Source organism: Solea solea, chromosome 3 (assembly GCF_958295425.1).
Source record: "Solea solea chromosome 3, fSolSol10.1, whole genome shotgun sequence".
Lineage (NCBI taxonomy): Eukaryota > Metazoa > Chordata > Actinopteri > Pleuronectiformes > Soleidae > Solea > Solea solea.
The window spans coordinates 11252161-11277797 of NC_081136.1; the positions used below are offsets into that span (position 1 = coordinate 11252161).

Below are 25637 nucleotides of genomic sequence, written 5' to 3' on the forward strand. Positions count from 1 at the left end.
TATATTATTTAACAGTCAAATGTATTAACTGTGTCCATTTTGCTACAGTCCAGCCAAAAGCTACGACAGATGCCCTTTTGCCCTTGTTCTATATATGGAAATTAAATTATTTTTGGTACTGTGCAAATTAAGATACCTGCACACTCTGCTCAAGAAATAAAATAAAAAGTTTTGCAATTGAACAGAAGTGCAGATGGTGATAAATGTGTGTAGCCGTTACTTGGTCTGATTTGATTTACCAATCCAAGTCTCTGTCTTTTCCCTCATCCTGAGTCATGCTCCTGCTGCAGTGAAGTGAAGGCTCCCTCTGGCTGTCAAAAATCCTCCCTGCTACCACATATGAAGAGGAAAAAATATGATCTCAGAGAAAACTGAAAAGAAATAAATGACAAGTGACAAAAAGTCATATCAATATCAATAACTTGATATTTATCATTTCTAAGTGTTTCGACACAAACATATAGTACAATGTGCGCTAACAAAGTGAAGCAGCTTGTATTTCATTGAGCAGCATTGAAACCAGGCTTGGATACTGAAAGGAAAAGAGTGTTCATGACGTAATATTTTTTGCTCCACAATACCTACAATGAGGCCAAGAGGAGCATACACGATTCCCAAGTGTGGGTTGTAAGAGGTTAATAAATTATAATTACTATAATTTTAAAAAGGAACTTTAAATTTTCAGTTTCATACTTCAGCTTGAAATAATGTCCTAGGATATATATTACATGTTATTCTGCATTTTTAATAGTCTGCGGGCCGACTGTAACAGGTGTCACCTCCTTTGTTGACCGCTCGATCATCATCATACCACTGAATATCACATATCTTTTGACATTTGTGGGATTATTATTGTTGACGAAACATTACAGTATACATTACGCCAGGTCGGGTGTGATGAAGTAGTCGCTTTCAGGTGGAAAAATAAAAACTAAAAAAACTAAAATGACTGCGTTTTACTGAGAATCGTATTTAACATTAACTTACATGTAACGCTTGGTTTCAAAGTTGCCTTTCAAAAAATCTTCAGGAGAAAATATACTTAAAAAACTAACTAAAATGTCTAATGAGAGGGAACAGCAGACAATACTTCATTACATTTTTCCTCTACCTGACTGACTTTGTTTGCGACTATTGCAGCTTTTGCTCTGGGCCTGCAGAACAGCCAGAATCTTCTGGGCTGCCTGGGATAGAGGTCCCGAGTACAACAAGTTGTTAGACTGTTCCATTTCCCCCCTATCAGAACAACTGTTCCTCTTTCTACCTGAAGATCTCTGACTCTTCAGCTGTGAAAGAACAGAGGGACAAAAGAGAAAACTAGGTCAGTAACAGTGGCATCTTAAAATGTGCAAGAACAAACTGACCAGGTCTTTTGTACAGCACACTATTTTAAATATGCTAATAACCTTCACAAGCATGTTGAGTATACCTGTGACAGACAAAAGTCATACAACTATATTAACATTGTACTTTATTTACCAGATGACTTAAAACAAAAATAACAGTAAGGTTTTGCTTTCCAATCATTTTACAGACCATACTGCTCTCACAGAACAAAACATTTCCCACAAGTTGAGTCAGTAAGTACTTAAGGAATTGATCTCCGTCTCCCGCATAAACCAAGTGATCGTTCACAGAGGGCTGAGTCAGTAAATCTCTTCTACTGAAGGCACAGTACTCTTCTCAAATCTTGTCATACTTAAATTACACAGGTTTACTCCTTCAGCAAAAAAGTTACACATTGAGTCTGTCCTGGCTGCCATTATCCTGGTATGTTTTACTACTGCTGCCCTCTCTTGGCTGCCATCTTGCCCTCGAGATCTTCCACGATTTTCTGCAGAAGTAGGGCATCCAAGTGAAAATAGATGTATAATTGTCTCTCCCGCCTCAGAAGGGTGTTGCGCTCAAGCTGAGAACGTTTGGTTTTAACTTCCCCCATGATTTCTTGCATTACTTTCTGCAAACTCTGCAGCTGAGACTCTGCTTCCACAAGCTTCACCGTCAGCTCCTGTAGAGACAAAGTGAGGAGGATGAGAAAAAAAGGGTTGAACAGTGAGGGTACAGACATAGGCTATAAGGCAGGGGTGGGCAATTATTTTCCCCAAGGGGCTGCATGAGAACCATAAAATATTGTTGAGGGCTGGACCAATGGGCTGAATTAATTCTGCTCAATATTAATTTTCTCTCTTTATAAAAATAAAAGCTGTGAATTGTATTGTTTTGGTGTAAATTGAGCAGCATACAAACACACAATAAACAAAATTAAGGATAATGCATATTTTACTAACTAAATAACTCTATTGAAAATATCAAATTACTACAGTATATATTGAATACTATTATACTAAACTACTGTGGTGTAGTGCAGTGAATATATTGTCTGACACAACCACAAACTGTGACTTCTGTAAACAAATATTTAGCAGTCCATGTCTTGTTGAAAACGCAGCATTCGGAATCAACTGGCATGACACAACTGGCTAGCGTCATCTGACACAGATACACATGTCCATAAGTCAGGCTTTTCAAAATAAAAGCATCACAGTTGTACTGCATGTGCAGCATAAATACGTTAATCTGTGTTTATGACTGACATAAATCCGGACAGGGATCTGTAAGTGTGTGAAAGTGGCTTTAAAATAACAATTTAAGCTTGTCTTGAGCTGACATGTTTCGCATTTTAAAGCAAGAGCTTATGACGCAAACAACAGTGAACAGCTTTGTCTATGTAAAACCAACATGAGTGGAAAAAACATGAATATACTAAAAGGTCAAAAGGACAAATACAAACATTACATCACTGCAACTATCTAATAAAACTAAAACATTTATCATGCGGCAAAGCAACACCGTGTTATTACACCAAACACCCATGTCACTTCTAGTTGCAATATAAGTGTGAAAATAGAAACATTCTGTGCTACCAGCTAACCTCACCAATAGTGACAAGAGATGTAAAAATAAACTGACTCACTCAAAAGGGATTTCTTCTGAAATTAACCCTGTATGGTTATGTGAAGTAAAAGGAAAAACACCAACCTGTGCATTAGGACAGAGCAGCTCCTGATCAGTGATGGCCGTTGGACATACCTGTGGCCCTAAGACCAGCTGCTGGAGCTCTGTGTACATGGCTCTGTGAAGCGCCTCACAGTCACCATAGAGACGAGCAGCGGTGTAGTGCTGTTCACGGCCAGCACCAGCTAGGGCATCTCTTGTCACCTGGAGGTTTCCTGCTAGCTCACAAGCAGCCTGGTCCAGTGCTTCATATGTCCGAAAAGGCTCAGATCGGCCATGATCTGAAACACTGTCCAGGATCTGAAGCAGTCTGGAGAAAGTGTATTAAGCACAAAAAGGATTGCCAACTTTTAGAATACACTACACCAGTGTTCTTAAAACAGAAGCATGCAATTCCTTTGTCTCTTAAATCAATTCAGTTTTTAACTTGAATTATCAATTTATAATTTGAATTTCTGAATTAAAAGATTAATTGTTGCAGCCCTAAAGAATGTAATGACGAAAATGAGCCACTCAGCCCACTGAGTTACATGTTGACCTTTGTAATCCCCAATATGAGAAAGACAATTTGACAGAATACTGAAATATGTGATATATACAGTGCTTCTAAAATTCCCAAATTAACAAGAAACAAACAATAAAACAGTTTCAGCTCAAGACAGTTATGTAGCATCCGTCATACCTGCTGAAGGCTGCATCTTTGCAGCTGATGATAGGGTTTGGCCTGGGATTGATAGCTAGTTCAGGGTGTGCCAGTGACTCAATTCTGAGACTTGCTTCTTCACCTTCCTTTACCATTCTGCTGTTTACTTCTCCCAGCTGTTTCAGACACATTCTCCAACGCCTCAGCTCCATCTCCTGAGCCAGAAGGACCAGGTCAAAGGAGGCCTTCTGACGGAGTAGGTAGTCACGAACCTGAGGTGAAATTTATTTTCACTCTTATTGCCACATAGTTTTGCAATTACTGGTACAATTTAGTCTCGTCACATTTTGACAGTTTAAATACCAGTTGGGTTTATATGACTCAAAAACATTGCCTTTGTGTAGATAATTCTTCATTATTTATCCTTTACTATGAAAAATACTGTAGATATAAAATTGTTACAAGCTTATAGGAGCCATCTAAAATCTCCCAGGATGAAAAACTTCACTGACTAACCTGGTGCTGTCTCGAGGTATAGTAGTCTTGCCTGGCCAGTTGCAAATCCAGATCTCCCCTCACCACTGGCACATTAAGAAGCCTTGCTGACTCTCTGAGTGCAGCAGGTAGAGGTCCATGAAGCAGAGCCTCCAGCTCAGCCTCCACATCCTGCAGCTCCTTCCTGGACACAACTTCACGTACATGCAGTGAAGACGACGTGGAAATGCTCTGACAGAGTGAAGAGACAATTATAATTTAGAGCAGATTATTAAAACAATGAGAGCAGTGATACAGAACAATATTGTATAGGAAAGTGGAAATCTCTAGGAATTATTCAATTACAATTCAGCGGGCTATGATCCAATTTTAAAAGGATCATCAGTGGATCTCAATCCAATTACAATTTTTATTTGAAAGGTGTATAATAAAAATAATCAATACTTAAATGATTAGATGTGTGTCATTTTCTTGGACTAATGCAACATTGCAAATCCAACAACATTGAGATTCTAAAGTCCTCTGCACGCCACTCAAGTGTGGGTTCATTTAAAGCTTAATGCATTTACAGAAAAATAGAGGGAAAAACAAAGTTATTCGCTGATATAGAGTCACACTGTCTGAAATGGTAAGAGAGAGGGAGTGGGGACAAGCTGCAGCAATCAACTGATTCTCTACAAGTCCTCCAGGTGATTTGGACCAAAAAAGACATGCCTACCAATGATATAGTCACACTGATTGATATGGGTTTCGCTAAAGCAGATTTTCTTTTTCATTCCATCTGATGTAAGGGAAAGACTTTGATTTGCTACAATGACTCAAGTTTTCCTTTACAACCGTAAAATTATACGTACTGTATATATTTGCTTTACCTTGGTATGAGACGAGTGCTCTGAGAGCCAGTCCAGGCCAGCCTTGACACTCTTCTCCTCTGCCAGAGCTAGCATCAGTTGGTGTTGTGTCACAATATGGGACCACTGAAGTCTGGCCATCTCTGTCCTCCTTCGCTCCACCAACCACTTCTCCCTCTCTTTTCCTTTGTGCTCTTCCTTCAGGTCCTCCTCCTTTCCATCTTCACAGGAACTGAGGTCGAGAACCTGAAATCGCTCAGAGCAGGAAGTCTCGACGATGTCAGCGATGCCCTGGAAGAAATGCTTCCGTGTGAAGGTGGCTAGTGTTTTGGTGTTGAGCTCCTCCTGATGCAAATAGGGATCTAAGGACAGCTGAGAGAGGAGTACACCGGGCCTTTTGGAAATGGAGGGTTTTGATGGGGCCAGAGGTTCTCCTGTTTCATTTTGCATGGTTTCTGGTTGAGCAGGAACATATAAAGCAAGTTTCCTAACCTCCTCTGTTAGGTTTTGTAACAAAGAGTTGGTGTCTGCATTCTCAGCTGCGACAGAAGTACTGGCATCCTTTAGTTTACAAGCAGCATTCTCCAACTCTGCAGTGAGTCGTAGGTCAACATCTGCACGTGAAGTGGCCACAACCTGTAATCTCTTGTAGCGTCGCTGCTTCAGGTCTCTCTCTTTGCGCAGTGCGTGGAGCTCTGCCTCCAAATCCTCTATGGCCACATCACCTTCTGCCGCAAATCCAGAGGATGAAGGCCCACTGTCTCCATCTGAAGAGCCAATGGTTTTAAGGACCTCACCAAGTGCAGATTCATCCAAAATAGGTTTGCCAGATTTCAGTAGTTCTTGATAAGCCTTTGCCTCCTCCGCGGTGAGAACATTGTTCCGGTTTAGGGACCGACAAACAAAGCGCAAGAAGTGAAGATTCTCTGGTGCACAGTCAAACAGCCAGTCGAACTCTGAGGCCTTCAACAACGATGCATCAGGATAACCTAGACGACCCAGCGCCTCCACAAAGTGGCCACCGTCTAACATGGTGAGTCAGCACCCTTCCCCCTTGTTACTGTGCTAGTCAGTCAGCTAGTAACAGCATGATATAGATAATAGAAAATTAGTTGAAAGCAAACATTAAACATTAAGAGAATGGGAGAGAAATTAAAAGATCCTCATAGTCATATTCACATTTGCTTCTTGATTGCAAGAGTTATATTAGCTATTTAAAAAAAAACAGGGAACGCTATTAAAAAAATATCACAATATCCTTGCAACATAAATTCACCACAGAACATCAATATCAAACTGCTGTGCACAGGTGATTGTCTTAGGTGTTGATTAACATTTCAGTCATCTCAGCAACAACAGTTTGTTGTTGTGCTCCAGAAATGTATTGTGTTAAACTGAAAGTTACACTTGAGCTGTTATCTTCACAACGTAGAAGAAAGAGGGAAAGAAAGTTTATAAAATAATCATTTCCACAGTAATGCAATACAATTAAATAACGCCACAAACACATTTGCCAAAATAGCAATAATGTAGTGAGGTATTAAGTGACTCCCATCCCTACACAAAGCTATTAAGGTGCATACGATAAAAACATGTATAACATTGACACATGTCTGAGAAGCAAAATGACATCCCTGCTTAATGAGTAATATAACCTCTTATATAATGTATAAAGCAGTGCTCGCCTGGGCATTACTTCAGTAACAATAATTATTTCGAAGAGCAGAAAAAAATATATTTTATTCCACAAATTATGATTTAAAGTTTATCCATTACACACTTTGACTTTGAAATGTTCATAACCGAAATGTGTCTCTATTTAACAAGTGCGTTTACTCTGAAAGTAGAAGTAATGGGTTGCTCTACTTTCACTCGAGAAATATTAAAGGTTTACATGTCTGACATTTGTCGTGGTTATTATCGATTCCTACTGATACAAACATTTCTATTGCGGTAGCCTGTTTGGACTTTATCGTCCAGTCCTAAAATAAAGTTAAAAAAATCCTACACAACACAATCCTCCATCTGTCCGCTTCAAGTGAGCAGGCTGGCAGCAGGGCAACTGACAGAGGGCTAATGTTAGCTTCACTGCTATGTAACTAATGTGAACAGCTCGTATTGACAGCCGGTTAAAAGCTAATGAGCTTTGCTAGCCTGGTAGTAACTGACAATATATGTTGCTGTTGATAAGTACAAAGTGTCACTCACGTGTTATCTAACTTATCTTAAACAAACTCAATTAATCACGTAATTTACTCACGAACTCCGCTCCGCTTGCACCCTTGTCCGAGCCAGTTAGCTGATTAGCTGGCGCTGTACCCGCCAAACATCCAAACGGACCGGACGTGAACACGCAAGCCCAACGTAACGTTCTACGTCATACGTCAGAAAGCAACGCTGGAATTTCAACCAATCCGACGTATCTTCCCTCCCGCTCTACCTCCTCCTGTATAAATAGGAGCAGCCTGGACGGAACGTAGCTCCCAGTGTCGTTTCGTTGTGGGAAGATACATCTGGTAAGTCCTGCGGGCAAAGATGAGATTTGCATTGTGGATATTGACTTTTGTGTGACCTCCGTTAATGTTGGAGCATCAACATCCGTTAGAAACCTTTATTCTGCAAAATGGCGTTCACTTCTCATTGTTAAGCCTTTGACTTTGTCCAGTTTGCGTAGTTACATGTAATATGTATTAATAGCTTTATTGTTGGTATATACTGTGAAGTTCCACGTGTATGTGAACTTATTGGATTGGTTTATTTCTTGTTTTCTTTGTCGTTCTTCTTCATGTGTATGTGGCAATAACACATAAGTATGATAGTGTTCATGTGTGCAGACATGCAGTATGTGTGTGTGAGGTGAATGCATTTCTCTTCAATTACTGGTTTGCAGTATATAGCAGTGATCATTCCGTTATTCATCGATTACTAAGTCAATGGCTAGCAGTCCATATTAAGAACGACTAATTATAACCATAGTTCCCAGCCAGGATACTTCAGTCTGATAACTTAATATAACACCTGCAGTGACAGTATAAAATAACTGTTATGTCCAAGTGTTAAAACTGCTTAAAACAGGAAATGACTATCAACGTGACAATTAAAAAAGGAAGTGTTGGTTTCAGATTGATTCACTGTATCAATCCAATCCACATTGTCCTTTCTTCTCACTTTCAACGGGGCTTCAAATGGGCTTTGGCAAAGAAGCTATTCCACTCACGTCACCCAGTCATGGTCCAAGCCAAGAAGTGGATCCTGGTCAAGCACTTTGATGGCTTCCCGAAGGACAGCGACTTTAAACTCAAGATGGAGGAGCTTCCCGAGCCCAAAGATGGGGGTAAGGTGATTTCTGTCTACTAATTCATTCCATCTCAGCTTAAGGCGTTGGTTGTGTTATTTGTCTTCATTTTGTCTCAAGCATTTAACACCTAGCACCTTAAATGACCCTATTAATATTTGACTGAGACACGTTTACAGTTGTATTTTTTTGTCTTTTTGGTTCAGAGGTGCTTTTAGAGGCAGTGTTTCTCAGTGCTGATCCATACATGAGGTTAGTCCTCCACCTGGAGAACATTATGATTTTGCAAATACTTTAATATTACACAATCATTTCTTCATGGGGAAATAAATGCATTTCAACTTTATGGCACATATTTTCTCCCCAGGCCGTTCAGTAAGTTTCGGATGAATGAAGGTGATGTGATGATTGGAACTCAAGTGGCCAAGTAAGAAACAAATACATCCACAGAGAAATGTTGTATATTTATCATGATGAACTGTTTACACCTAATAGCTTCTGAAAAAGAACAGGCAACACCTGTTCATGATTACAACATACTTTGACTCATCGTAACTCAGATGTTCTTGGCAGAGATTTCAAACGCTCCATTTGTTTCAGACGGAATGTTTTTGTTGATAAACACACCGAATTAATTACTTGGTGACCAAACTTTCCGAAGAACTTCAAAACAGTCACTTTCAAACCCACATGTTGCATTTTCCTCTTTACTTTGTTCTTAACCACAGTGCTAAACTCATCAACCACACAGCTGGTAGCCATATGGTTGTCTAGGATACCGAGACACTCTGTACACACAATAGTTAAAGGCTTTGCGTGTTTGCTAAACATAACATGACTGCAGAATGGATTAGCAAAAGATGGGAAACAGTTGACGGGTAGATGGTTATTTGCTTGTTGTTGTTTTCTGTAGAGTGATCCAAAGTAATAACCCAGCATTTCCCGTGGGAAGTCGTGTTGTCAGTCGTGGTGGCTGGAGTACCCACACACTCAGTGATGGGACAGACCTCACCCCCGTCATGGCTGACTGGCCTCAGGATGTCCCGCTGTCACTGGCCCTGGGTACCGTCGGCATGCCGGGGTAAGAAAGGTTATTTCTGATCTGGTAGCAAGTAGAGCTGCAACTAACGATTATATTCATAATCGATTTAACTGTCGATTATTTTCTCGATTAATCGAGAAAAATTAAATATATCAGAAAACCTTAAAAAAATTTAAATGACGATGTTCTCAAATGTCTTGTTTTGTGCACAAACCAAAATGATTAACTTTAAAGCTTTAAAACGATTAATCGGTTATCAAATTAGATTAATAATCGATTAATTGTTTCAGTTCTAGTAGCAAGGCTTCCATGTGTAAGAGTGGAATTTTAAGTTTTCCTCTGCTGTAGTATAAATGCTCTAAAACCATGGTTCTCAAACTGTAACTGTAACTTCTGGTGACTTTACTGTTCCTGCCGCCTCAGGAACATTAAACAGATCCTACAGGACCCGTCTCACCCTGGAAACACACTGTTTGAGCGTCTGCCTTCAGCCCATCAGACCATCTGCCATCACCTGTTTAAAAGCTGCTCGACTAGATATTTTGATCTAGTCTATATATGCTTTTCTTACTTTCTATATTTTTACTATGTTTTGTAAACGTTTGCAATGGCGAACCTGCACTTTTAATTTCGTTGTGCATTTTGAATTGAATTTGAATTAAATCATTTGACGATAGTTTGAAGGTAGCATACATTTCTTTACATTTAAAAGACAGTTTGAGGGTAAAACTTTATTGAATTGAGGTGAAGCACAAATATTTAGACTTTTATATATATTTTATACATCTCATGCTTTATCATGCCCCAGACTCACGGCGCTGTACGGGATCGAGGAGGTGTTGGGACTCCAGAAGGGAGAGACCCTGCTGGTAAATGCTGCGGCAGGAGCCGTGGGCTCCGTGGTGGGCCAGATTGCCAAGAAGATGGGCTGTAAGGTGGTGGGGTCAGCAGGGTCTGATGCCAAGGTGGCCTTCCTTAAAGAGCTGGGCTTCGATGAGGCCTTCAACTACAAGACGATCGGTTCCTTGGAGGAGGCATTGAAGAAGGCTTCTCCAGAGGGATACGACTGCTTCTTTGAGAATGTAAGCAGTAGATTTGTGATGCATCACAATGCTTGTTAATTAGTCATGCTATCTGTATCGATAGCGTGCCTATCCTATTAATGTCACTATTGCTTAACATGCAAACTCTCACAGCTGTTTACAAACATGCATTTCTGACGGTGATACCTCGAATGTGTCGAATCGTCCCCTCGCAGCACAGCTACACTTGGCATCGATTGTGTGGCTTAAAATGTCTTAAAAGTCTTAAAAATTAGTTATTTTCAACACTGTTTTGATTTCAGGTGGGAGGCCCTTTTTCAACAGTTGCCTTGCAGCAGATGAAAGACTTTGGAAGAATTGCTGTTTGTGGAAGTATTTCTTTATACAACGACACCACACCGCAGACAGGTACGCCCTTTTAATGCTCTTGTCTTCTATATCAACAGTCCTGATACTTTCTTTCATGGCTTTAAAGGGTCCAGTGTGTAAAAATGTGTGACATCTAATGGAGAGACTGCAGACTGTAACAAAGGGAGGACTCCTCCGCTCTCCCTCACATTTCCAAGCGTGTCAAGGGACTATGGAGTCCTTTACATACCAGAATGGATGTTTTTCTTCTTTGTTTGCATTGCAAGCTTCCATTCAAAACATCCATCCATCCATCTTCTACCGCTTTATCCTCCACATGGGGGTCATGTATGTGTGTGTGTGTGTATATGTATGTATATATGTATGTGTGTGTGTGTGTGTAAGGGTACTATATTCCCTATATTGCCTTCTGGCTGTGAGGCAACCCTAGCCACTGTCCTGCTATGTGACTTTTAAAAGACTTCTCTGGGGGTTTTTTTATATTAGGTGATGGAGGGAAAGATTGATGCCCAGTCATAATTAGCACTGTTGTCCAGAAGGGGGCAACAGAGTATTACTGAAAAATAAATATAAACGTACTATTAAGAGAACTGTGGGTTTTTCTTCAACCATCTATTTCTCTCAAAGGCCCGTACCCTCATCTGACCATAATCATCAAGCAACTCAAGATGGAGGGCTTCATGCAGTCCAGGTGGGAGCACAAGCACGCTGAATCACTCAAGAGGCTGATGGGATGGGTGAAGGAGGTAAGCATTTTATTATCACACCTGATGTGACACAGCGGTTTCTTTGTTTCCTCAGCATAGGTTTAATCCTCATTATTAGAAGCAACTGTGTTTCTGTTCTAATGATTATTTTATTTACGTCTCATCTGCAGGGCAAACTGCACAGTCGAGAGCACATCACCAGGGGCTTTGAGAACATGCCAGCTGCCTTTATGGGGTTACTGCAAGGAGACAACATCGGCAAAGCCATCATTGCAGTTTGATGTCGATCAGAATATCTATCAATATCTAAATAACTGTCAGAATTCATACATGAAGGACTGAGTAATAGACAGCTACGACTAACCATATATTTTCTTTTTTGTTTAGCATGTTAATGTTACTCTTTTAATAGCCACAGTAAAATAAAACATAGCAGCACTTGTTCCCACCTTTTTATATGACTTTTTTTTCAAGGTTTACATGTTACATGTGTTAAATGCGGACTTAAAATTGTCTGGTGAAACTTTGTATGTCCAGCATTTTAGAGGTCTTACGAGTAGAGGGGACAAACAAAAATCCAGTGTAGTTTTTTTTTTTTCTTTTTAAAGTGGACTCCAGATGATGGAATAGGAGCTCTTGGTCTCCTGCTGCCAAGCCAAGCTTTTTATTCCACCAGGAACTAGATTATTTTTGGTCACTAATCTGAATTTCATGAGGTCATGGAGGGCTCTAGCTCCATGGTTACACAGGAGGTTGTTTATTTGCTATGACTGATGTCAGTCCAATGAGGGAGCACTGTTTACACGTTTGTAAAGTAGACTGAGTGTGGCTGTTATATCATAAATGACCAGCAGAGGTCCCACAGGGGCTCAAGGATCACAGTGGCATTATGTGCTATGAATAACTTTTCACAAGTGAGCAAAATATTGTTTTTGTAAAGATGTTGGAAAAATAATTCTGACCCTTATATGCTGTATACAAAGCTATTGCTTAATTTAGTAACACTTTAGGGTACATTAATTATCATTAATGAATGCTGTTATATGCATTTACTAACGGTCAATCAATGTTTTAATTAACCATTTATTAATGTTATTCAGGTTAATGAAGTTATGACTTCATATATTGTAATGGACCTTGGTCTGGCAAAAAAAACAAAACCTGAACTGATATATTATCATTCAATGGTCTATAAGGCTACTGTTAATGTCAGTAATAACTGTAAACAGATAGTTATCATTAGCGTATGATCTACAGAGAAACCAAAGATAAATATATCTCGACATAAGTTGGAGGTCAGTGGAATTGAGCTGCGATGTTAAAACTTAGTCGTTTACGGTAAACCCTCCTGGTATGGAATTTGTTGAGTCATAGTGACTGGACTTACTCTAAAACCTTTATTTTTGCCACTATATGTGAATTATCACATATAGTGGCAAAGTATTATACTTGGTATTATTATGGATTAAAACGCACAACTATAATCAGATCATTTCATTCGGTAATGTAAAATGTGTTTTATTGGGATGCAACATCTGACAGCGTAAAAAACCTCACACTGTTGTAAAGCTCTGAAAACAAGTAGCCGGGTAGAATAAAGTGTGAATAACCTTCAAAATAAAAGTATTCCCTGGTCAAAACGATATAATTCAGTACAAGTAAAGCCGAATATAATACATTTTTTGGTATAGTGCTCTTAACAAATGCTAAAACACGCTATACATCAACAACTTAAAAAAAAAAAAAAAACATAAATATAAATGACATGTATAAAGCATATGTTTATATGTTAATGCATGCATTATTCTAATACATACACATATTTCCATTAAGGAAGAAAAAAGTATTTTTCAAATAAAGTAATTTTGGCTAATTGCTAATGGCATTGATGTAGAATTTTGGCAGGTTAAAAATATTAATACATAATAGAAACATATTAGTTACATTAAATAAAATACATTAATGATATAAAACATAAGACCATACTCAACAGCAATACAAAAAATGAATACAATATTAGAAATAAACTTAAAATATATAAAGAAAATAGAGTGCATAGTAGAACAACCCACTCCTCCTCCATGTTGTCATGAAATGTACTAACAATGGCAGACTTTTATTTCGAAAGGGCAGTGACATCCGCTAATGCAACGCCGTTACGTGACTTGATTCGTTGCCATAAAACCACGGCGTGTTGCTAAGTAGAGATCACAGATTAATTTACTATCTTCATCGCCGGTTGTCCTTCAGGAGACACAACCACTCTTCTGTCAAGATGGTGAAAATGGTGGACGATTTCGTGAGTTGTGACTCGTTATATTTCGCTGCCTATTGTACTGTTCAAGAGCAGCCATTTTAACATACATTAGCAATTCTATACATTTCCCTCCTAAACGGCTGTTTAGTCCCGCGATTCTTCCCTTTGTAATTATCCATACGTCATATTTTCTAAGGCGTTTCTGTGTAGTTTACATCAGGAGTCCACTATCGAACTACAGACATTTAAAAACATGTTAAATGTCTGTAGTTGTTTTTGGTTGAAACCGATGATGATGATAGACGATCCTCGAGTTAGCTTCTCATTCACAGGTTGAGTCCACATTGAGGAGCTTTATCGTTGTCAAGGTGGATAAATTGTCAATTAAAAGATGAATGTACCATAGCTTAGTTTTATTGTGTATGTCAATTGGACACTCAAAAAAAATCATTGTGTTGTTCTAAACACATTTGCTTCTAATGTATGGTTTAACATATGATATAGATGAATCTGAAGCTAACTTCATCTCAGCGCAGTAACCATGTGTTTGAATGAGGACTTGGCCATCTTGTAGAGTGTGCCGGATAACGCGTGGTTATTAATGCTGTCACTAAACTCCAGTAGATCTCATCTTTTGTCTCTATTTCTTTTTTGTGTGAATATCGCATACATACCATGTGAGTTGTTAATGAGGCTGCAGAAGTGCAGGCTCTAACGGGACGGGTATTTGTTTTATTTGTAAATGATGGGACGACTAACTGTACGTCGTGTTGCGTTAACAGGGAGTGTATCCGTGTGTATGGAGAGAGTGTTACTAGGATAGTAACACACCGCTCTGCGTGTGTTTGTGTATGAAATTTGATTTGGACCACCTTGTTAACTGGTTAGTTACTTCAACCATTAAAAGTTAACGGACATTTTGAAACGTTCAGTGAATGTAAATTCATATTCATGCAAACATATGGGAGAATGGGCTGGAAAACTATTCAATCAATCCATCTTCTACTGCTTTATCCTCCACACAGTGTGTCACACTGGTGACACAGGGCATCTTTGAAACAGACAAATGCAACGATTAACGTATACATGGCCAAACATTTAAATATTACAACTAACAGTAGCCTCCTGACTTAAATGGACTATGCAACAATGAAACTGCAACTGCACTGCAAACTGTTATTTAAAAAATAAAAACATCATCATCAACAAAAACAGATGATGGCAATATGACTACACTAGTGTAAGGACAAGAAACGATAAAGGAATCAGGCACCCCTTCCTATATATTTTTCAAGTTATTTAATTTCAATTTTTTTTAATCTATTGTTCTGTGTAGTAGTATTTGTGCTCTGGGTTTCTGTGATGAGAAGTAGCACATACAGGGAGGTGTGGTTTCTCTATTATTTTGATATTTTTTCACTATGCTGACCAAACTAGACACCACACACGTGGCCCTTCTCAAACTGTGGTACGCATACCACCAGTGGTACATAAGCAGAAATACTGTTCTTCTATTGTACATACCAGAGTGGCACTGAGGAAATTGGATTGGAGTGCTTGGAAAATTAAATGAATAACAAAAGTATTATTAGTCGCCTTATATCTCACTCCATCTTAATCTAATGTCACTATACCAGTGTCTGTACAAGTACATGAGGAGGAAGAGGATGATGAGGGCAAATTATCTTATTTGGAATAAGACTCCAGAGACTCCATAGATGGACTTGAAGAAACCAGTAAATTAAATGTCATTCAAAGCAAACATCACGTTGTCATTTGTTTTCTTCCTGTGCAGGATGACTTCAAGAAACAGATGAAGAATGCCGGAGACAAAGTGGTGGTGGTGGACTTCACGGCTACATGGTGCTCCCCCTGCAAAATGATTGCCCCAATTTTTGAAGTAAGTTGTTGCGAAAACCAGACTTTTAAAACACATGTTTTACTTGCTGCCAACTAAAGTGGAAACTAAATAATGTGTGTATCAGTGTACACATGCTACAGTTGTAGCATGGAAACGTACTGAGTGTTGTTAAAGGAGCTCTTTCCTGAGGGATGTTTCCCTTGAAGAGCATCTGTTTAGAGAAGGAGACTGTTGCTGTGGCAACACTCCTTCAAGCCGCTCCCACTTACAGAAGACATTTAATGGGGTGCCTGTTTGGACATATTTATAGCATCGGTTGATCCTCTGTTTTGCAGGAGTTGGCAGAAAAGTATACGAACATGGTTTTCCTGAAGGTGGACATGGACGAGGCTGAAGTAAGTGTGTGTTTTTCACTGTTCACACAAGGTGAAAAAGAACAAATGTGTACATATTGGATTCTGGTGTGAGCAATGCATTGTGGGCCATTTTGTTACCATTGTCTATAGATTAGAGCAGCTACATTTCTATCTGTGGAGTATGTCTCTAACAACCTTTCCTTTGCCCCTATTTCAAAGTAAAAGCAGGAAGTCTTGTTAAACAACAAAAGGTTCTCCATGAAATCTCAAAACAGTGCAGACTCTGTGAAATTAGAGCTACGTCATGTGACCATAGTTGCAAATGAAAGACCGCTAATGCTTGCATGCTGTAGACAACACGAACGGTCTATCGTAGCCTTTGTCTGATTTTTCATATCAGTAGATCGTGGTGTGTTTGCCAATATCTGATAATACATTTTAATGCCAATGTCAGCGGATAGCGACAATATCGCGCATCTGTCGGAAGTTCACTTTATTGACCTTATAGAGGCCACTGAACTGTGCAACCTCTGACTGTAGTGTGTTAAGTTCAACATTTTCAATTTTTTGTCTCTGTAATCGCAACGTGGTTATGCATCCTTTAAAATCAGGCGTGTTTACCGTCTGATCACACATGTAGTGTGGCATCAGTCACCTGACTGTTCTCTTCCCTCTTTCTCAGGACGTCGGTGAAGAGTACAATGTTACTAGCATGCCCACATTCATCTTCATCAAGAATACCAAAGAGGTAAGTCGTCAAAATTCACTCCAATAGAAACGTTAACAGTTTGTCTCTGAATAAAATGAATGCATTTGTGTAACAGCTCTCTATAACAGGACACATCTAAAAGCGGCGATACACATCTGCAGTTTAATATGAGCAGTGTTTCGCATTACGGCAGCCCGCAATATGGACATCATGTGACTCGGATAGTTTATACTGCTATGGTGGCAGGAGGAGGATTTGAATAGTGTGGCTGTTGTTTTGGTTCCGACTGTTGCGTGATATTAATGCGTAACATCAGCAACCAGAACTCTGTTGTCATAACAACACAAAAATGCAGCATTTTGCACGCATGCTCACTTGCACGTGCACCATTACGCTCTCAATCAAGTATTGCTGTCGAGATGGAAAGTGTTGAAACAAATCTTCACTCTTTATTTTCTAGTTGTAGAGTCAACTTTACTATAATTCACTACTTCAAACACCCACTACTAACTTGCTAACTAAGCTCAGATGAGGGTTATTCTATGGTTTAATGGCACTAAAATGTATCAGGAGCCACTTCATTTTTTTCAATGAAACACTGAGCAACCTCCTTTTTCATATATATATATATATATATATATATATATATATATATATATATATATATATATATATATATTTATTTTTTTTTCATATATATATTGAATGCTTTTTCTCTGTGTGTGCTGTCTTACAGTTGGAGCGGTTCTGCGGCGCAAATGGAGATAAACTGAAAGCTAAAGTGGAGGAGTTTTCAAAACAGTAGTTCCAACCTTTGCACAAAAAGCTGTTCATCTCTGTCCACCTCTGACATTTCCTGTATAATAACCTCTAGGTCCACCATAATTATATACATTTGTCTCCATTTCTGCAAGTCACTTTCTCATCAACCTGTTAAATTCTGTATCAACTGAGACCCGACTGAATTACTTTGAATTTAACATGGTTGAATTAATAAACGAGATGAAGATTTTTCTTTGAACTGTGTGATGTATTACACATTTCCATTACACCGGACCTTTAGTTTTCTTCATTCTGAGTTGAATTATCACATAGCGACAAATTATTATACTTATATTATAATACTGGATTAAAACGCACAACTATAATCAGATATCGGTAATGTAAAACGTGTTTTATTGTGTAGCAACATCTGATGGTGTAAAACCTCATCCTTGAGGTGTAAAGTTCTGAAAATGAGTAGCCCAGTAGTATCCAGTGTGAATAACTTTCAAAATAAAAGTATTCCCTGGTCAAAACGATATAATTCAGTACAAGTAAAGCTGCATATAATACATTTTTTGGTATAGTGCTCTTAACAAATGCTGAAACCTGCTGAACATCAACAAGAATCTTAAAATAAAACATGCTGGTAAAGTGTGTATATATAACATGTATAAACATGTATTTCTTATTATATACATAAAGAATTATACTGTAACTAGGTATTCCACTGAGTTCCGGTGAGTTTAGTTCAATTTTCTCTATTTTAGTGAGGAAATTGAAATAATATTAAATGACTAAAAAGTGTGAAGACATTCTGAAATAAATGTTTATGCATTCATTATTCAATCAAAAGTATATTTCCATTAAGGATGAGAAACATTTTTTAGCTTGAAAGACATTTTAGCCATTAGCTGAGGGCATTGAAGTTGAATTTTGGCAGGTGTAAAAATATTACATTTTGAAAAGATAATAAACTAAATACATTAATGGAATATATTAAACACATAAGACCATGCTTCACAGCTATGCAAATACAATGAATACAATATTAGATAAAAAAATAAATACAGTATACAGTAGAGCAACCCACTCCCCCTCAATGTTGTCTTAAAATGTACTAACAATGGCAGACATTTATTTTGAAAGCGCTGTGACATCCGCTAATGCAACGCTGTTACGTGGCTTGATTCGCTGCCATAAAAGCGCTATTAGTCGCCGAAAGATGTGTTACAGAAAAAAGAATCCGACTGTCACAGGTGGCTTTCGAAACTCGAACTCTAGATTCAGACGCACAACTCCTTGCCATAAATAATACGTGCTAAAAACCGAAGCTGCGGGCGGAACAAAATCTCACGGACTTTGGACTTGCCTGTGTTATAAGAACTGGATGTAGCCCCGCCCCATTGGCTCCGTTCATTCCTATGGATCCCACTCCACGGTTGAGCTGCTCACCTCGCGCATACAAGAAGGATCTAACCGCAGACAGAGATAGAGTCACGCCCCACAGGTAGAGACACGCCCCCTCCATACCAAAAAAGTTTGAGTTCCGAGTTAATTCCCGTATTGTCCGACCCATACAACATGCGCAGTAGTGTTACACTAAGTTGTCTTCAAGGCAGAGGGGGCGGTGCTCTATCCAGTTGTTACAATATATTCTTGGGTGTTGCCTGGTAGAGAGCAGACGGAGTATATTTACTATTTACTATCTGTGTGGCCTGCTGTCCTTCAGGAGACACGAGCACTCCGCTGTCAAGATGGTGAAAATGGTGGAGGATTTGGTGAGTTGACTTGTTATATTTCACTGCCTATTGTACTGTTCAACAGACGCCATTTTAACCCAGAGCATTTAGGATGTGTTTTCCCATTACTACATTTATACAGAGCATATAATAATGTGCATTATTCAATATAGGGTTTTTATATCCTAACACACCTGAGCAAAAAGTACTTGAATATGTTTGATTTATCTTACTGTCACAGACAGAAAAACAGAGATCGAGCAGTTTTCAAAGCTTGAAATTGTAAAAATAAGTATTCTAAAACTGTAAACTTGAACAAATATGTTGTAACAGAACAAACAAACCATACAAACCATAAATAATAACTTCAATTCCCAGGATAAACAAAGGAGGGTGTCACATTCGAATGGCAATGCTCTCACAAGCAAACACAGTGCTCAAACATTGAAAATACTTATTCTGACAACAGCAAATATGGAGAATTGTAGTGAATGGACTTACATAATTCACCCTTGCACCTTGTGTTTCTATACACTTATGTCATGTTATGCATGTAGGAAGGACTGTTCTGGGATCATGGTCCCTTTAAGTAACCATGTTTGTGATGACGTAGAGCCCTGTGCTGGTTGGTTGGTTACTGTACGTCCTGATCTTGCGTTTACTTCGGCTTCGCTGTTTTCAATAAACGAGGCACACAGTTTGTGCACTCAAGCTGAGAAATTGCTTTTACCTGTTCGAATGCAATTCCACAGCATTATATTTCAAAAGATGCAATGACACACCTTCTTTCCAGTCTTTACATGACTCAGCAAAACAGTTCCTGTCTGGCTAGACAGATTAGTCACATCCAGAGAGTGGTGTTGTGCACACTGCTGGTACCCCTCTCCCTCCGCCTCTCTTTGGCTTCAGTGCTGATACTGGGCTCTCACCATCTGATTGGCTATTGCTATAATACAAAACATATATATACAGTATATATATAGATATAATTAGTTTTTTGTGGCCAGCGTTCATTATGAGCTGGTAGATCAGCCAAACAACTTACCTTGAATCAAGATGAAAAAGTGAGTCTTCAACAAAGCACCTCCTTTTTCCTGCCGTGCACCTTCCAGGACACTGTGGTCCCAACTGCTCAGCACTGTAGTCACTTAAAATTATTTTAGTATTACAACATAAAATCAAGAATTTAAAGACATTCAGACACTCAATCATGTTTTCTTTTTTAAATCAATTTGAGTGTTTTCACTTTCATTTCACCAGAGAATCCCTGCTCTCCCAGCTGCGCACACACAGCTGTCTCTGAGCTGGACACAGACTCTACATAACTATACTGACAGGAGAAAAAAAACTATTTACATTCGAATGATCCATATCTATCTATGATTAAATTATGAGAGAACAAACGAGTTTCAGAACAAATTTACGTTGGTTGACACGTTGAATTTTGCACATTTATTGTCCCCTTTCGTTCCATTGTCAGTCCCGTGTGATCCGTATTGCTGTTGTTTTTCTTGCTGTTAGTTGTTCGCTGTCCTTTTGTACCGCTCTTCTCCATATGCAAATGAGTTTGCGAATGGACTTGATGTCATCATTGAAAAAGGTCACAAAGTTCACTTGTTTGGTTTTTATCAACACAAATTAAAACTCATTGGCCGACAGCCTTTTTTTAGAGCAGTGGTCGAATTGACGTCTATAGCAGTCAATGGCAGCCAATGAGTTAAAGAAAAAAACGGCTATTTTGTGACTTCTGCACAATTATCGCTACTTTGTTTTAAAAAAAATTACAATAAATAAATATATGCCACATAAAACCCAATCATAACTTTGTCTCAACAATTAAATGTCATTCAGAACAAACATCACATTGTCATTTGTTTTCTTCCTGTGCAGGAGGACTTCAAGAAACAGATGAAGAATGCCGGAGACAAACTGGTGGTGGTGGACTTCACGGCTACATGGTGCCCCCCCTGCAAAATGATTGCCCCAATTTTTGAAGTAAGTTGTTGCGAAAACCAGACTTTTAAAACACACGTTAACATGACTGACACACCCAGATAATGTGAGTGACTCATCCCACCTCAAACCTGGGAAAACGCATCAGAAAGTGACAAAAAAGGCAGTGACGTCCACGCTGGTGTTTGGCATTTGTTGGACTTGGAGACCGACTTGAAAGAATGGAAAATTCATGATGGTCATGGATGGTAACAACTATCTGCCAACTTAAGTGGAAACTAAATAATGTGTGTATCAGTGTACACATGCTACAGCTGTAGCATGGAAACGTTCTGAGTGTTGTTAAAGGAGCTCTTTCCTGAGGGATGTTTCCCTTGAAGAGCATCTGTTTAGAGAAGGAGACTGTTGCTGTGGCAACACTCCTTCAAGCCGCTCCCACCAACAGAAGACATTTAATGGGGTGCCTGTTTGGACATATTAATAGCAATTGTGTGACATCGGTTGATCCTCTGTTTTGCAGGAGCTGGCAGAAAAGTATACGAACATAGTTTTCCTGAAGGTGGACGTGGACGAGGCTTTAGTAAGTGTGTGTTTTTCACTGCCACTGCTGATGTCAGTAGATAGCGATAATATCGTGCATTCCTAGTCTGAAGTTCACTTTATTGACCTTATAGAGGCCACTGAACTGTGCAACCTCTGACTGTAGTGTGTTAAGTTCACCATTTTCAATTTTTCGTCTCTGTAATCGCAACATGATTATGCATCCTTTAAAATCAGGCGTGTTTACCGTCTGATCACACATGTAGTGTGGCATCAGTCACCTGACTGTTCTCTCCTCTCTTTCTCAGGACGTCGGTGAAGAGTACAATGTTAGTAGCATGCCCACATTCCTCTTCATCAAGAACAGCAAAGAGGTAAGTCGTCAAAATTCACACCAATAGAAACATTAACAGTTTGTCTCTGAATAAAATGAATGCATTTGTGTAACAGCTCTCTATAACATTCATTTTCAAGTATTCAAGTTGACTCTTCATTTTCTAGTTGTAGAGTCACCTTTACTATTAGTCACTACTTCAAACACCCACTACTAACTTGCTAACTAAGTTCAGATGAGGGTTATTTGATGGTTTAATGGCATTAAAATGTATCAGGAGCAGGAGAAACACTGAGCAAGCTCCTTTTGAACGTTTCTTTTTTTAAATGTATTGAATGCTTTCTCTCTGTGTGCTTTCTTACAGTTGGATCGGTTCAGTGGCGCAAGCCAAGATAAACTGAGAGCTAAACTGGAGGAGTATTCAAAATAGTAGTTCCACCAACCTTCGCACAAACAGCTGTTCATCTCTGTCTTAATATGGCTGAATTAATAAACAAGATGAAGACGAAACTTTGTGAACTTTGTGATGTTTGACATTTCCACTGCACCGGACAGACACAGCAGATCAATCAGATCCACGGCCTCTTAGAACAAAGAATATGATGGAAATATCATTAAATGGTTTTATGCTTTAATAAAAATGTGAGAATAGTTTACACATATACACTGAACAACTGAATCAATAGTTTTTACACATCGTACAAGTATATAGCAGCATATGTTTAATACGGTTGAGTCTCTATATGAAAAAATACAGCTTTATTTTACAAAACGGTTCTTGCTGTGCCTTTTGCAGAGAGATGAGAATGGTTTACAAGTGTGTCAGTTGAATGTACAAGAATTCCCTTCATAGGACAGTTCACATGGAGAGTGGAGTGGGAGCTTTTAGAAGTGATAGTATCCTGATTTACGTTTCCTGCATTGAGAGGGAAAAACAATTATTAATAAAGCAAGTTTTCTTTGAAAACATTGTATTTTTAAGGGAAACACTGCCTTGTGTCTCTACTGTTACCCATCAATAGAACTTTGTCTCTGAAATGCCTTTAAGATCTTGCTCCTCTGGTTTTAATCGTGTGACATTGTGATTAAAGAAAATGGGAGCACAGGCAGTGGTGATCACACTCACAATGACTCGGCTCAGTTCATATAATACAGAAAAGGGCAATCAGATTAATACATAACGCAGACTATAGAGAGCACACAAATTAACTCTTATTAAAAAAATACAAGCTCTAAAATGACTGGATCTGATTCAGTTTGAAGCAGCACAAACAATATTCAAAGCAAGAATTCATTTACTTCCAAATAAAATAAAGACATGGGGGGATATCATTTAAGAGGGAAACTAAATTTAAAAAATGCAGTGTGCCAGGACAACTTTAAAAAGTCTCGGGATCTCTTTTAAATAAATAGGACGAAGAAGAACAGCAGTTTAATCCAGGTCGTGTTTAGAGACAGACGTGATCTTGTGTTGTACTGACAACATTAACAACATTGTATAAAATACTGTATAAAATAAATATAAAATACTTTTGCCTACTCCTTTTCAAACATGTGACAAGATTGTTAAATTCGACAGTTAAATGATCGTGTTTATTGAGGAAAACAGTTGCAACACGCTTCCATATAAGACTGCGTCTTTGTCAGGTCTCTTCATTTGCATTATATTTACATCTTACATATTTACACACACACAGAGAGAGAGAGACAGAGAGAGAGAGAGAGAGAGAGAGAGAGAGAGAGAGATAGATCACCTGGAGCAGTCATGTCCGCTCCACCCTGAACTGCAGTGACACCTGTTTGGTCGGATGCATCTCCCTCCATTGAGACAAGGAGATGAACACACCGCTGTGGAGAAAACACACACACACACACACACACACACAGGATCATCATCGTCGTCAGCAAAGGCGTCTTTGTGACACAGCATGCATGTGTGGGGTGTGGGATGTGCCCCCCCCCCCCCCCCCCCAAAAAAAAAACCCAACGTAAAGTGTCATTTACTCAGCTGCACAAAAACAAAAGCATATCTTGGTGCAACTACCCTTTAAATGTGCAGTGCTGCTCTGCCCTGTGGTCAGTGTGTTTGCTTTAGGCGGTCAGAGAACAAAACGTGAACACACTGTGGTGACAGAGTGAAACAGATGGTGAAGTGCGCTCTCTCTCTCTCTCTCTCTCTCTCTCTCTCTCTCTCTCTCTCTCTCTCTCTCTCTCTCTCTCTCTCTCTCTCTCTCTCTCTACTGTTCATACGTGTTCATGGGACTCATAAGGTACAGGAAGAAAAACCTGATGTCACAATCACAATGGGTGTAAGATTGTGGTTCATGGGGAAACAATGTGCAAACAATGTGCAAACAATGTGTGCATCCTGCAGTTCTGTAGAAAATTAATTCTTAAAGATCCGGTTTTAAACAACTGATAAGAGGGGAATCACATGCTGTCATCACATCTAGTTATTTAATTATAACTAGATGTTATTTGTTATTTGTTATTTTTACAAGAGCATTTCAGACAAAATGTGAAGACTCATACTGTCAATTCATTAAAACTAGTGCTGTCTTTCCCATATATCCATCACATTTCTACTGACGTCTCCGGCATTTCTTATCAATACAAAGTGAAAGTGGAGTCACGTGCCAGTTCTGAAGCCTGTCACTGTGACTTACAGACAGACAGACAGATGGACATCCCTCACATTTATGGACTGACTGAGCCTGTTTATATTTTATGCAGGTGAAATGAATTCCAACTAATCGTATTTGTTTAACTAATGACTATTTCCCACTTTTGACACTTTTCCATTACTATTACTTACAATTAGAGATCGATTAATAATCCACACTATCAATAGAGGATACAAATCAGAGAGAGTGGCATCGGGGAGATGGTGCTAACATGTTAATTGTACACACAGCACAGCTAATAATGCACAGAGTAGCTGCGGGGGTGTGTGCGTGCGTACGAGCCTTAACATGAACTCACCGCTGTGACAGCGTGTGCCCGTCCACCCGGTGGGACACTGGCACTGGTAGGGTGCCACGCAGCGGCCTCCGTTCAGGCACGGCAGGATGCAGATGGCTGCAATGACATGAGGATATGAACGGGAATCATGAGGTCGTCTGAGGTCGCGTGTCCCAGTGTTGAGACAGTTTTAATAAGCTACTCCTGACGGGCGGATGCAGTCAGTTTTAGTTTCCACGTCTTGTAGAGGACACGGGGTCAATTATTTCAGAGATTTCACTGTTCTTTAATGTTTAATGTCGCAGTGAAGTCATAACACAGACTGTAACTGGGATCATTTACAGTAAAACCATTTTGTGTTTTTATTGTGAAATTAGGTTAGCCATTACAGGAAACTCCACCCGAGAGATTTATTTAGAGTGCGACGTCTGTTCACTCTCTGCTTACTCACTGTAATTTCACTATTCCATTTTTTGTTCACTGTGTTGTCCTGTTTTATTTCTGTAAAGTGTCCTTGAGTGCTCACAAGGCACTTATACATAAAATGCATGATTATTATTGTTATTATTATTATTGACTAAAGTTAGATTAAAACCACAGTCAATTTACAGTAATGTACTGTAAAGTGATACATTTTACATTTACTGTTTGTAATTTGCTGTGAGAGGAAAACAACTAACTTCCTCTTAATGAGAACGTCAT

General features: G+C 39.0%; 6 protein-coding genes across 12 annotated transcripts in view; 3 read left to right on the forward strand and 3 right to left on the reverse strand.

Annotated features, from left to right (window-relative positions):
* poln (polymerase (DNA directed) nu) overlaps positions 1-7359 on the reverse strand; it is a 55547-nt gene extending 48188 nt beyond the window's left edge. For 2 of the 3 annotated variants that reach the window (XM_058625302.1, XM_058625299.1), the window contains exons 1-3: positions 7265-7359; positions 1112-1286; positions 240-330 (exon numbers count right to left, since the gene is read on the reverse strand). In XM_058625302.1, the coding sequence (XP_058481285.1) occupies positions 240-330; positions 1112-1229 (209 nt within the window). In that variant the 5' untranslated portion in view covers positions 1230-1286; positions 7265-7359. The remainder of the gene's footprint in view (positions 1-239; positions 331-1111; positions 1287-7264) is intronic. The other variant, XM_058625301.1, reaches the window with a different exon arrangement.
* Positions 1455-7267, reverse strand: haus3 (HAUS augmin-like complex, subunit 3). The gene is made up of 5 exons (XM_058625303.1): positions 5026-7267; positions 4175-4384; positions 3698-3930; positions 3040-3325; positions 1455-2008 (listed from the first exon to the last, which is right to left on the reverse strand). Exons 1-5 carry the CDS (start codon positions 6034-6036, stop codon positions 1781-1783), a joined length of 1968 nt encoding a protein of 655 aa, XP_058481286.1. The 5' UTR covers positions 6037-7267; the 3' UTR covers positions 1455-1780.
* Positions 7360-7432: 73 nt separating the features above from the next.
* Positions 7433-11908, forward strand: ptgr1.1 (prostaglandin reductase 1, tandem duplicate 1). Of its 2 annotated transcripts, none has more exons than XM_058625304.1 (9): positions 7433-7520; positions 8209-8338; positions 8506-8551; positions 8667-8726; positions 9213-9380; positions 10150-10423; positions 10687-10792; positions 11381-11499; positions 11631-11908. In XM_058625304.1, exons 2-9 carry the CDS (start codon positions 8233-8235, stop codon positions 11739-11741), a joined length of 990 nt encoding a protein of 329 aa, XP_058481287.1. In that variant the 5' UTR covers positions 7433-7520; positions 8209-8232; the 3' UTR covers positions 11742-11908. The 2 variants fall into 2 exon arrangements, with proteins under 2 accessions (XP_058481287.1, XP_058481288.1); XM_058625305.1 differs by having other exon boundaries at positions 7448-7520; positions 8206-8338.
* A 1690-nt stretch (positions 11909-13598) lies between these two features.
* LOC131455746 (thioredoxin-like) lies at positions 13599-17654 on the forward strand. Its single transcript, XM_058623517.1, has 5 exons — positions 13599-13759; positions 15513-15617; positions 15914-15973; positions 16617-16682; positions 17380-17654. The coding sequence occupies exons 1-5, from the start codon at positions 13736-13738 to the stop codon at positions 17446-17448; spliced, it is 324 nt and encodes a 107-aa protein (XP_058479500.1). The 5' UTR covers positions 13599-13735; the 3' UTR covers positions 17449-17654.
* Positions 17655-18832: 1178 nt separating this feature from the next.
* On the forward strand, positions 18833-22484 carry LOC131455747 (thioredoxin-like). The gene is made up of 5 exons (XM_058623518.1): positions 18833-19186; positions 21038-21142; positions 21621-21680; positions 21949-22014; positions 22339-22484. The coding sequence occupies exons 1-5, from the start codon at positions 19163-19165 to the stop codon at positions 22402-22404; spliced, it is 321 nt and encodes a 106-aa protein (XP_058479501.1). The 5' UTR covers positions 18833-19162; the 3' UTR covers positions 22405-22484.
* Positions 22485-22588: 104 nt separating this feature from the next.
* svep1 (sushi, von Willebrand factor type A, EGF and pentraxin domain containing 1) overlaps positions 22589-25637 on the reverse strand; it is a 96636-nt gene continuing 93587 nt past the window's right edge. For all 4 annotated transcript variants that reach the window (XM_058623514.1, XM_058623515.1, XM_058623513.1 and 1 more), the window contains 3 exons: positions 24957-25052; positions 23729-23822; positions 22589-22890 (listed from right to left, as the gene is read on the reverse strand). In XM_058623514.1, the coding sequence (XP_058479497.1) occupies positions 22860-22890; positions 23729-23822; positions 24957-25052 (221 nt within the window). In that variant the 3' untranslated portion in view covers positions 22589-22859. The remainder of the gene's footprint in view (positions 22891-23728; positions 23823-24956; positions 25053-25637) is intronic.

Excerpts from the sequence above, each read along its gene's own strand:
- ptgr1.1 (XM_058625304.1), top strand. The coding sequence starts at position 8,233 with ATGGTCCAAGCCAAGAAGTGGATCCTGGTCAAGCACTTTGATGGCTTC. Across the intron at positions 8,339-8,505 it reads TCCCGAGCCCAAAGATGGGG|AGGTGCTTTTAGAGGCAGTG; the intron begins GTAAGGTGATTT and ends TTTTTGGTTCAG. Across the intron at positions 10,793-11,380 it reads CGACACCACACCGCAGACAG|GCCCGTACCCTCATCTGACC; the intron begins GTACGCCCTTTT and ends TTTCTCTCAAAG.
- haus3 (XM_058625303.1), bottom strand. The coding sequence starts at position 6,036 with ATGTTAGACGGTGGCCACTTTGTGGAGGCGCTGGGTCGTCTAGGTTAT. Across the intron at positions 3,931-4,174 it reads ATACCTCGAGACAGCACCAG|GTTCGTGACTACCTACTCCG; the intron begins GTTAGTCAGTGA and ends ATTTCACCTCAG. Across the intron at positions 3,326-3,697 it reads AAAGATGCAGCCTTCAGCAG|ACTGCTTCAGATCCTGGACA; the intron begins GTATGACGGATG and ends CACTTTCTCCAG.
- LOC131455746 (XM_058623517.1), top strand. The coding sequence starts at position 13,736 with ATGGTGAAAATGGTGGACGATTTC. Across the intron at positions 13,760-15,512 it reads TGAAAATGGTGGACGATTTC|GATGACTTCAAGAAACAGAT; the intron begins GTGAGTTGTGAC and ends CTTCCTGTGCAG. Across the intron at positions 15,618-15,913 it reads TGATTGCCCCAATTTTTGAA|GAGTTGGCAGAAAAGTATAC; the intron begins GTAAGTTGTTGC and ends TCTGTTTTGCAG.
- LOC131455747 (XM_058623518.1), top strand. The coding sequence starts at position 19,163 with ATGGTGAAAATGGTGGAGGATTTG. Across the intron at positions 19,187-21,037 it reads TGAAAATGGTGGAGGATTTG|GAGGACTTCAAGAAACAGAT; the intron begins GTGAGTTGACTT and ends CTTCCTGTGCAG. Across the intron at positions 21,681-21,948 it reads TGGACGTGGACGAGGCTTTA|GACGTCGGTGAAGAGTACAA; the intron begins GTAAGTGTGTGT and ends TCTCTTTCTCAG.